Source organism: Vipera berus, assembly GCF_964194415.1.
Source record: "Vipera berus genome assembly, chromosome: 1".
Lineage (NCBI taxonomy): Eukaryota > Metazoa > Chordata > Lepidosauria > Squamata > Viperidae > Vipera > Vipera berus.
The window spans coordinates 103,398,339-103,410,420 of record NC_138202.1 but is presented as its reverse complement, the minus strand read 5'-3'; the positions used below and the strand labels follow the sequence as shown (position 1 = coordinate 103,410,420).

At 40.2% G+C, this 12,082-nt stretch overlaps 1 protein-coding gene across 2 annotated transcripts in view; it reads left to right on the top strand.

Moving 5' to 3' along the window:
• Positions 1-12,082, top strand: part of SOX6 (SRY-box transcription factor 6) — a 326,300-nt gene that overhangs the window by 302,182 nt on the left and 12,036 nt on the right. Inside the window, exon 13 of one of the 2 annotated variants that reach the window (XM_081345836.1) lies at positions 6,051-6,224. In XM_081345836.1, coding sequence (XP_081201962.1) covers positions 6,051-6,224 — 174 coding nt within the window. Of the gene's footprint in view, positions 1-5,990; positions 6,225-12,082 lie in introns of both variants that reach the window. The other variant, XM_081345835.1, reaches the window with a different exon arrangement.

Sequence of the window (12,082 nt, the reverse complement as noted above, 5' to 3'; positions counted from 1 at the left end):
GAAGAGGAAAGAGCTATATTTGACAGTGTAAAACAAATGAAATGCTCGAAAAGGAACTCTAGGATCAGTGGGAAATACATGCTGAAATCTAAAGGGCTAAAATTTCCTTCATTTTGCAAAGCCACGAGCCACATGCATCAACTCACCACAAAGTCATTAGGTCTTTTAAAGCTCAGATGAAAAACATTAACAAATACCACAAAAGGCTTTAGTCTGGCCCCTTTGTTCATTCACATATGGCAGTTTATAACTCCTGCGCCACTTGGGCTGGGGTGTTTGTTTAAGCTGCCTCCATCAGAGCAGCCCTGAAAGAACAAAAGACATCTTGAGCGATCCTAAGCAGGAAATGGTCTAATCTAAACATGGCTTGTGACACTATAAGTAGAATAGAAAAGGGAGGGATTGATTAGTCATTAATGCATAATTGACTCCATATGGATGCTGCAATAATAAGCTCTTTTTCAAGCAGTAGCTGCGTTTATTGAATTAGAGGTTTATGTTTCCTCAGAGCTGACCTTAGGGAATTCCTTTTGATTCTTCTTGCTGATGTTTCAAGAGAATGGAGTGTGGCATAGAAAAGAGACTTGTCTTCTGCAGTCATGCCGATTCAGAATAACACAGTTCAGGGCTGCTTTTTCAGAAGCAAACAAACAGAAATACAATTAAGTGTCTCTTTCCTATTCTTTGCCTTGAATGTAGATTCCCTGTTTTGCATCTGTACAAAAGGAACACATTTCTCTTTCGAACCAATGTTAATTTGTTATGAATACTGCTGCTGTTACATTTATTATGATAGTTTTACTGATTGCAGTAGTTCACTGCCCTACAAATATTCCATAGGCTAGAAATTTTAAATAAATTGATATGGTTTGCTTAAGTACTGGTAAAGATTTAAAATCAAGTCATATACTTGTGGCTCTTTATCCAGGAACATTTGCTATTGGAATCCCAACTAAATATTATGTTATTTAAAAAGAATAGGATAAAGCTATCTTACTATCAAATCTGATAATGTTTTCCATCCTGGTACAGTTTAGCTATATGGAATATGCAGCTCCCAGAATTCCCTGGCTAGGACTATGGGCCCCGAAATATAATACATTTGAATTACAAATATATTATCACTTGAGCTTTTGTCATCATATGTGTGAAGTAGAGCTCTGAAAAAAAATGTATATCCTGCATGTGTATGCACACATGCATGCGTGTGCATGAATACACGAATGCTTTTATATAAATTTCATATAAATATGGCTCCCATCATGCATAAAGATGTATGCAGTAAAAAAAGTCATAGTTGTTAAGGCATCACAAAACTCTTCATTTTGAATATTTAGGTAATCTTTACCTCCTTAAATTGGAACCTATAAATATGGTATCATGATTTCCATGATACCATATTTTAAAACTCAGCTAAAAGGAGCAAAAAATAATCAAAAGCAAGCTAGCGCTATCTATTCTTTTGAACCAACTCTTGATCCTTTTCTAGTATTTCTGAACTTCAGAAAGCTATGCTTTTGTGACTGAATTATAAAGGTACACTTCTATATAGGCTGTTTGTCATAAAAGGCAAACGTGTAATTTTTAAAATTTTGTCTTCAGCAAATGCATTTTCAGCATACTGTTTTGAATTTAGAAACCAGATCTGAATCTCCAAGTAGCTGGGATCCCACAAAATCGATTGTTTGCTACTAGAACAAACAGCCCCTCCTCTTCCCCAATGGTGGGATTCAGCCAGTTTGCACCACTACAGCAGAACCGGTAGCTAATTTTTGTTGCCCGGGCCCAGAATGGACTTCTGGAAGTGGCATCCACACACAGAACTGGTTGTTCACATATTTGAATCCCACCACTGCCCTTCCCCACTGCCCCCAGTATTTTTGAGCCTGAACTAAACTTTTTACTTTCTCATAGCTCTGATGCTCTCTTTCTTCTGATAATTGTTCCTCATTTCTATTTCACTATTACATTACATCCTTTTCTAATGTAGTTTTTGCACACTTTCCCCAACTACACCCATTTTGACTTTTTCTTGATATAGTACATACATTTCGTGTTGCAAACTATATTACAAAAATCTGAGGAGTATTTCAGTGCAGTAGATTCTGCTTCATACATAAATCTCAGCTGGTATAAATTTAGGCAGATTTCAGACTGGATTAACATATATCCATCCTTGGTTACTAGAAGTTGCAAACTCGTTGAAATTCCATAAGCTGATTTTTAAAGAAAAGTTTTGTTTTGTTTTTTACTTTTTGGCTGATGTTTAAGTGCTGTAGCAATTATTTGTAATTTTACAAATAATTTCTTTCTTAAGGGTTGTAGATTTAAATTTACAAGGAGCAAACATTGATGCTTTTAACTTTTTAACTAAATCACTGTAGCATTAGTGAATTAGCAATATATCTGTGATATAATAAATATTATAAATAGAAGCACTCTTTATCATTTATAATATGCTGAACATCTTCCTATAGTGGTAAGATGTTTAAGAGTATGGAATATTACATGATGGTTAATTATTTGCAGAAGCTCATTTCACACACATTCTTTTGTAGCAGCCCTTGGGCCGAAGCACAAATATTCACTTAGAGATCAAGTAGAGAAAGAAGTTCAAGGTTTTACTGGTTTTATTTCCAAAACTTTCAAGTGTAGGCTTGCTCAAGGCAGACAGAGATAGAAGTTTCATGACATGCTCGGTCTGTTTGTGATTTATAACTCTGATTAAGAATTGTTTCTTAACAAATGAACACTAAAACAAAATAAATGCCAGGGGAGAGTCTTCCCCTTTTGCTTTAGTAAATGTATCTTGGGATATAACCTCTCCAAATAATTTACAGTTTATATTTCAGCAAATATTTCCGACTGTCTGATTGCTCAGAAGTACAGAAATATGTACTGGTCATTTGCTTGTAATAGATCCCCAAGATTAGATCAAGATGATTGTAAGAACCCGATAAAATAATTCAATGCCTTCAATATGTTTTTGATGAGGAACATTTCTAAAGAAATTGAGGCATCGCTTTTCCAATCAGATGATGTTTGTGCTTCTCATATGCTGATTCAGGCTGCCTGGTAACTACAATAGCAGGCGGGGTGGGGGTGGGGGGTTGTATTTAGCCATAGGTATATCTTACCAAAAGACTAACTGTCATTCCAGCAAAATATATTGCAAAAGCAAATCTACCCTGCTGCCAGATGTATAAACAATATTTTTGCCACTGTGACAGCAAAGTCTTTTGGCTCAATAACATTTTAAGAGCTAACAAAATAGTCTGTCCCAATTAGTATCTTAGCAACACTATTTTCGAACTTGCTAAGCTTTCAAGATATTTAAAGGTAGTTCCACTATATTGCAGTAGTTTAAATAGGTTACTAGGGCATAGATGACTGAAGATGGGCTATCTCTGTTCAAGAAGGATTGTGTTTGTTCTAGAATTCTATGCTTGTGAAAAGCACTGTGTGTCACTATAGATTTCTTAGATTTTCAATGGTGGCTTGAATGCAATAGAATTCCTGTCTGCAAATGCATTGCATCAGAGAGACTGTGATTTCATGCAAAACAGGATAGATTTGTTCTACTTCATGAACTTGGCTGAATTAAGCCTCTACATATAAACTGTCATCTTAGCCATGTTTGATTACTGGTATCAAGTCTTTGCGATCTCCTCAGGATGATCTGCCTCCAACCCAACCCTTCAGCTCTTCTGATAGTGTACTTATCACTGCTATAAATTTGGAGAATTGTCATATTGAATGATTAATTCATTTATAAAATTGAGTTGACATATCAATACTGGTTTTGCTATGTCCTTCCTTAAAATGAAATAAATAACATTCTTCAGTGTGATCTTCTGACTGAAAAATCCTTCATTCTAGCCCATTTCAGTTCACTGACATCTAAGATGTTAATGTGTAATTGATTAATTCCCTCTTTCACTGTGTTGAACTTTCCCATGCTTATGCTTCTTGTGTTTCATGTTCTCAATATCTTTGCACCTTTAGAGTTTCTTGTTCTTCCTGGCAACACTAGCAACAACACATCTGGAAGGCTTTCCTCTAGCAGTGTCAAAAACACTATTAGTAAAATGTCTGAAGCTCTTTTTCAGTAGCATGTTGAGTATCATCCAACCTCAGGGGCCACCATCATGTACTATATTGTCAGTCACATTATATTTTCTATCCACATTGTTTTCTTGATAAAATATAAGAGAGGTTTACCACTGCCTTTTATAGTGCAATATGAAATTCTTTGTTCTTGTCACTAACATGATCATCCACCTCCTATCCCTTCCTAGATAGCTGCCTGCTTATTTTGGCTAGACAGCCAAGATGACTCTCTTAGCTAGACACCCAAAATGACTCAAGATGTTATTGATGTACATGCCAGGTTTTCTTCATCCTCCCTGGAACACTACCCCACCATGATGAGGCAGCTTTTGGGACTGAGAAGGGGATCATCTTATTTGACACTGATCCCCAAATATACATTGATTGAAATAGTTGATTAAAGCATTAAACATTGGATGATTAGGGCATAAATATTTATTCAGCATCTTAAAAAAATATAGTTGAAGTTCCTTTCCTCTCTCTTGCTCACATACACAAACACACACAGACATACACATGTAAAATTAATGTTTTATCTATTCCTCCTGCATAGTTAGGAATTTAAAACTGGATGATATCAATATTTTTGTGCTTTCATATTTGAAATAACAATGAAATCTAATACTAAAATCCAGTTAGAATGCTAGTATGAAAGACACTGTACATGCAGAATTACACATTGAGCTTCTGCAGCAAAACTCAACTTTGGGTCTACTGTTTTCTGTTAGATACCAGGTATATTTCCATCTGCTTGGTGTTATGATAGAGAGGCTGCTGTAATAGTTATTGCTAGCAAATGTTGAAAGCTATGGCACAGTAGTTAAACTTATGCTACTGTTAAAATACTGCATTTGACATTCACAGCAGACTTGTCTTTTATCTGCATGCTGTGGTAAAACTGGTGTCAGTTTTAAAGTAATGGTATTGAGGGCTTCATAAATTACTCTGGTGATCCTTAAGAGAAGACAGTGTCACATATAAGTAAGTGTTTTGCTTCTAGGATAATGTATGTCTTCATCTGGCCCAGCAGTCAACATATTGCCCTGTGTTGATGGATATTGTCAGCCTGAAGCTACACTACATTTCACTGCACAATAAACATGGCTGTCAACATCATATAAAGTGAAATCAATTTATCCTGTATGGTCAGTGCATTTTAAATGAAATTAATGTACTGTAGACATGCTGGCAAAAAGGTAGCATATTAGTTATGCATCCTCTGTTCCACAATTTTATCCATAAAAATGAATTGCTTGTACAGAACAATCAAAATAATTGTGTACTTAAACTACAGTTGATTTTTTTTTACAACAATTGGCAGGATTAGGTTTCTGTGTAATTGAAAGAAATAGATTCAAAAGTGAAGACAATATAAAACTTGTCTACACTATAAAATCAAAACTGCTTTGCGGATTTCCACCAGTTTAGTTTTCATCAAGTTTTCAGAGTCATTAAGTGTTTGTCATGTATATGGGCAGCAATCTAGAATAAAGTTTTTTAATTTTTAGTCTTGTCATAATTATAGTATACAACAGTTACATTTTGTTCCTATGATGCACTTCATGTTTAGCATTATTTGCATCACTTTCTTTTTGTGGAAATGTACAGTACATTCTTTTAAATGTACAGTATATCAAAATGTCTCTCATCCCAATATTTCAGTCAAGTACCACAGACTTGCTACACCCATTGCTTAAGGGAATGATAGCAAGTATCCAAGAAACACCAAAAGTGATTAAATTGATAGCTGAATTTAGTATTCATTTCATTCATATTTCTGGAAGAGGCAAATGAGAAGGACCTATGAAGTTATCCCTAATCCAGATAACATAATAATAATGTTGGCATCCATCTCCTTTCTTCCTGCTCTGGCATTACAGGAAGTAAAGCAATGAATGGCTCTGCAGCTAAACTACAGCAGTATTATTGTTGGCCAACAGGAGGTGCTACTGTGGCTGAAGCGCGAGTCTACAGAGATGCCCGGGGACGAAGCAGCAGTGAGCCGCACATCAAACGACCGATGAATGCTTTCATGGTTTGGGCAAAGGATGAACGCAGGAAAATTCTTCAAGCTTTTCCTGACATGCACAACTCCAACATTAGCAAAATTCTTGGTAAGTACTAATTCAAATGTACAAAGTATCTCAGCTGGAACAGATCCATTTCTGGGGGGAAAGTGTTGCCCAGAATCAGGACCACAAGCCTTTTTTGTACTGAAAGACAAGCAAATATCTGTGGGTTGTAGTACAACCAAGATCTTTATGGAAGACAAAATCACTTGGTTACATCTCTAGGATTTATGATTTAATATATTTTAATACTTGTATTGCTTTGTCTTGTTTTATAATCTAGCTCAAAGTGGAAAAAGTGCTTCTTGAAACTGGATCTATATCGATCCTTTTAGTTCTGTGAGGAATCCTGAGATATGACTTTTTTTTTTAGGAGAGTATACAGTCCCATCAAAAATAGGTGAATTATCCAAACCTGAGAATTCTTCACTGACAAAATGTTTGAGATTTGGAATTACTTTATTGGCCTCAGTATAGCTCATGTCTTCTCCTTAGATGGAACAAAGCAATACATCTGGATGTCAGTAGCATTATGTTGTACAGAGATAATTAGCAAAATATTATTGCACCTATATATAAGAAATCATAGGAAATTAGAAAAATGAGCTTTCTGCAAGAGAAAATTATCTAATAATTTTTTACACTGGGAGTATGTTTAAATGAGCATTAACAAAAAGCTTTGGCAGTAATATGGTCAAACTGAATAATATTTTTTCCCTAGCATCTAAACAATTATTCCATAATTAAAATGGAACTAACAATAAGATAGTTAAATACCCAAGTTCATTTTACTTACATTTTTTTATCCAGTGTTAGGCTTTATCTCAAAAAAATTAATCTGTTGATTTTCTATAGAATTAAGATTCAAGATTTGTTTGAAGCATTACAATGTCTCTAGGGTTAACTGGGAAGGGAAATGTTTAAATAGATATTTTCCCACCAAGTCTTTAAATTAAGATTGTAAATTTTAACTAATAGACAAACAATTGTCATCTGAAATGAATTTATTTTGCATTATTATACATTGTAACAAAGCTACTTTTCTTACAAGCTTTTTTCTTTCTTTAAGAGATATTTAAAAAACCCTTTAAAAATAAGTGTAACTTTTCTAAAAAATCTGGTGTTTTTCATAGAAGTGCTTAGGTGTTTGTCTACTGTTTTTAGTATGTTGTATGAATAGTCTTTCAGATTTCTATAAAACATGTACTGTTTAATTTTGGCAACTATATACGGAGTCCACATTATTTGTGTGCATTCTTTAAAGAAAAAAAAACTGTTATAAGTATAGTAAGAGTATTCATTGAAATGCAAACATTCAGTATAAATATTTCAGAAGTGCCAGCAATCATATGTTTTTAAAGAAGATATAACGTGCCAGGAATTACCTTGCCACCACCAGAGAAAGAGGAAAAAAGAGGGAGAAAGAAAATGTGACAATTTAAATATAATACTGGCACACATTTTCCAGGACAATGACAAAAAAAGTTGAAAATATTAGAGTGTTGCTTACTCTGGATAATATTTATACAATTTTTCCATTTGTTGAAGTATAAAAGCTTTTAGTAAAAGAATAGGTTTCACCCACGTTGACCACAGCTGTAATCATTTTTAACCAGCTGAAAGTTTTTTTCTTTAAAAGAAATCTCTGCTATTTAAGTAATTCTGTATAAGTAACATGGTATGTTTCTCCCTTTAATGGTAGGTATTCTTTTATTAGTGTATTTTGATTATTTTTATAGTAATTTAAAGTACCGTATATACTTGAGTATAAGCCGACTCGAGTATAAGCCGAGACCCCCAATTTCACCCCCCAAAACTGGGAAAAGTTGTTGACTCGAGTATAAGCCGATCCGCCGTTCTGCAAGCCTCCGCCACCAGCGGAGGCTGGATCTGCGCTCTGCAAGCCTCTGCCGCCAGCAGAGGCTCGATCCGCCATTTTGCAAGCCTGAATACACAGGAATACCCTGTGTGGCCGCGGCTCTCGGGGAAGCCCTGGCTGTCCGCTTCCTCGCTCCACGCTGCCATTTGGGGCCCGCGCGTTCCCCGGGCAAATCGCGGCGCCCAGCAGGCGAGGAAACACGCCCGCTCCAGTCGCCCCCCCTTCCCTCAGGAGACGCGAAGCAAGTGACCGCCCGGAGCTTACCGAGGACTTGCGCGCGGCCGTGGCTTCGGTGCTTCCAGGATCGCGCGCACCTCTCCCAAGCCGCCGCCGTCCGGAGACCTGCCGAAGTTTGGGGAGGTTTGGGGAGGTGCGCGCGCACCTCCCCAAACCTCCCCAAACGTTGGCAGGTCTCCGGACCTCCGCGCCCTGCCTGCCTGCTTCTTTCCGCTGTGGAAAGAAGCAGGCAGGCAGGGCGCGGAGGAACGGAGACCTGCCGACGTTTGGGGAGGTTTGGGCGCCTCCCCAAACCTCCCCAAACGTCGGCAGGTCTCCGTTCCTCCGCGCAGACCTGCCGACGTTTGGGGAGGTTTGGGCCCCTCCCCAAACCTCCCCAAACGTCGGCAGGTCTCCGTTCCTCCGCGCAGACCTGCCGACGTTTGGGGAGGTTTGGGCGCCTCCCCAAACCTCCCCAAACGTCGGCAGGTCTCCGTTCCTCCTGCCGACGTTTGGGGAGGTTTGGGCGCCTCCCCAAACCTCCCCAGGTCTCCGTTCCTCCGCGCAGACCTGCCGACGTTTGGGGAGGTTTGGGCGCCTCCCCAAACCTCCCCAAACGTCGGCAGGTCTCCGTTCCTCCTGCCGACGTTTGGGGAGGTTTGGGCGCCTCCCCAAACCTCCCCAGGTCTCCGTTCCTCCGCGCAGACCTGCCGACGTTTGGGGAGGTTTGGGCGCCTCCCCAAACCTCCCCAAACGTCGGCAGGTCTCCGTTCCTCCTGCCGACGTTTGGGGAGGTTTGGGCGCCTCCCCAAACCTCCCCAGGTCTCCGTTCCTCCGCGCAGACCTGCCGACGTTTGGGGAGGTTTGGGCGCCTCCCCAAACGTCGGCAGGTCTGCGCGACGTTTGGGGAGGTTTGGGGAGGCGCCCAAACCTCCCCAAACGTTGGCAGGTGTGCGCGGAGGAACGGAGACCTGGGGAGGTTTGGGGAGGTGCCCAAACCTCCCCAAACGTCGGCAGGAGGAACGGAGACCTGCCGATGTTTGGGGAGGTTTGGGGAGGCGCCCAAACCTCCCCAAACGTCGGCAGGAGGAACGGAGACCTGCCGACGTTTGGGGAGGTTTGGGGAGGCGCCCAAACCTCCCCAAACGTCGGCAGGTCTGCGCGGAGGAACGGAGACCTGGGGAGGTTTGGGGAGGCGCCCAAACCTCCCCAAACGTCGGCAGGTCTCCGTTCCTCCTGCCGACGTTTGGGGAGGTTTGGGCACCTCCCCAAACCTCCCCAGGTCTCCGTTCCTCCGCGCAGACCTGCCGACGTTTGGGGAGGTTTGGGTGCCTCCCCAAACCTCCCCAAACGTCGGCAGGTCTCCGTTTTTCCTGCCGACGTTTGGGGAGGTTTGGGCGCCTCCCCAAACATCGGCAGGTCTCCGTTCCTCCTGCCGATGTTTGGGGAGGTTTGGGCACCTCCCCAAACCTCCCCAGGTCTCCGTTCCTCCGCACACACCTGCCGACGTTTGGGGAGGTTTGGGCGCCTCCCCAAACCTCCCCAAACGTCGTGCAGACCTGCCGACATTTGGGGAGGCGCCCAAACCTCCCCAAACGTCGGCAGGTCTGTGCGGAGGAACGGAGACCTGGGGAGGTTTGGGGAGGTTTGGGGAGGCGCCCAAACCTCCCCAAACGTCGGCAGGTCTGCGTGGAGGAACGGAGACCTTGGGAGGTTTGGGGAGGCGCCCAAACCTCCCCAAACGTCGGCAGGAGGAACGGAGACCTGCCGACGTTTGGGGAGGTTTGGGGAGGCGCCCAAACCTCCCCAAACGTCGGCAGGTCTCCGTTCCTCCGCGCCCTGCCTGCCTGCTTCTTTCCGCTGCGGAAAGAAGCAGGCAGGCAGGGCGCGGAGGAACGGAGACCTGCCGTTTGGGGAGGTTTGGGGAGGTGCGCGCGCACCTCCCCAAATCTCCCCAAACTTCGGCAGGTCTCGGACGGCGGTGGCTTGGGAGAGGTGCGCACGATCCCGGAAGCACCAAAGCCTCGGCCGCGCACAAGTCCTCGGTAAGTTTTTTTGTTGACTGGAGTATAAGCCGAAGTGGAATTTTTCAGCCCAAAAAGTGAGCTGAAAAATTCGGCTTATACTCAAGTATATACGGTAGTAAAGATATTGCACATGTACTCTCCATGGAAGTTTTAAGTACATACACTTAATTTAACCTATAATTTATATATATACATATATATATATATATATACATCTCCGTTTGAAAGCCGAAGAGCCAGCGCTTGTCCGAGGACATCTCCGTGGTCATGTGGCCAGCATGACTAGACGCCAAAGGCACACGGAATGCTGTTACCTTCCCACCGTAGTGGTCCCTATTTTTCTACTTGCATTTTTACGTACTTTCGAACTGCTAGGTTGGCAGAAGCTGGGACGAGTAACAGGCGCTCAGTCTGTTACGTGGCACTCGGGATTCGACCCGCCAAACTGCCAACCTTCTGATCAACAAGCTCAGCGTCATAACCCACTGAGCCACCATGTCCCATATATATATATATATACATACATACATACATACATACATACATACATACATACATATATATATATATATAAATTTTTTAGATTGCTAACACAGAATTAAAGGGAGACTGATATGCATTTGAAACTTATTTGTTTTCATCAGTCAGCCATACCCTTCTGAGATTCGAACCTGGGCTGATTGCACATTAGGCAGTTGTTTTTACCTCTAGGCCACAAGCTCTATCTCACTTTGTTAGCATTTAACACGTATCTCCCTTGCTTCTCAGCTAACAAAGTGAGATAGAGCTTGTGGCCTAGAGGTAAAAACAACTGCCTAATGTGCAATCAGCCCAGGTTCGAATCTCAGAAGGGTATGGCTGACTGATGAAAACAAATAAGTTTCAAATGCATATCAGTCTCCCTTTAATTCTTTGTTAGCAATCTAAACAAATTACACAAATATGAGCTGTCACTACTGACTGTTGATGGCCTTCGGTTAGGCTGAAACAGGAAATAAAGATTTGTCCCATGTTTGGGGCCTAGCAAGGTAATCTAAATAGTTAACAAGCATTTAACATTATATATATATATATATATATATATATATATATATATATATATATATATATATATATATATATATATATATATATATATATATATATATATATATATATATATATATATATATATGTATATATATATGTTAAATCAAAGCCAAGATGATTAGAGGATCATGTCTAAAATGCAATTTGCTTACTCTTAGATTATTATATTTAATACATTTATAAGATTTTTTTACTTTCAAAATATGTATTCACGAGCTGTGGATTGATTTCAAGATTGACCAAGTAATTAAATCAGATATTTTTAGTACAGTAAAGGGCTTAGGTATATTTACTGAGATTTTTAAAAAGTAATAAGTATTTTTTTTCCTTAGCCTATTAGCCTTCCATTTCAAAAAGAGTTAAATGTCATTTTAGATATAAAAGATATTTGCAATGTAGAACTGAAGAATAATGCTAATATAAAGAAGGCCTCAGATCCAATATGATGGATGGTGTTAGTTACACAGCCTTTAAAAATTGCCTGGTACCATCTCTTAATAAATTAATGATTGAGTAGTAGAAATAGTGGCGATTTGGTCTTTGTCTCAAGGATATACCAAGAATTTCCTGATAGATAGCATGCTGAAATTATTATCACATTTAACATAACTATGGTGAATTCTTTATTTCACCTACTCAGAAATTACTTACTTGAGAAGTTTTATATCCTCTTTACATATTCTGAAACTTAA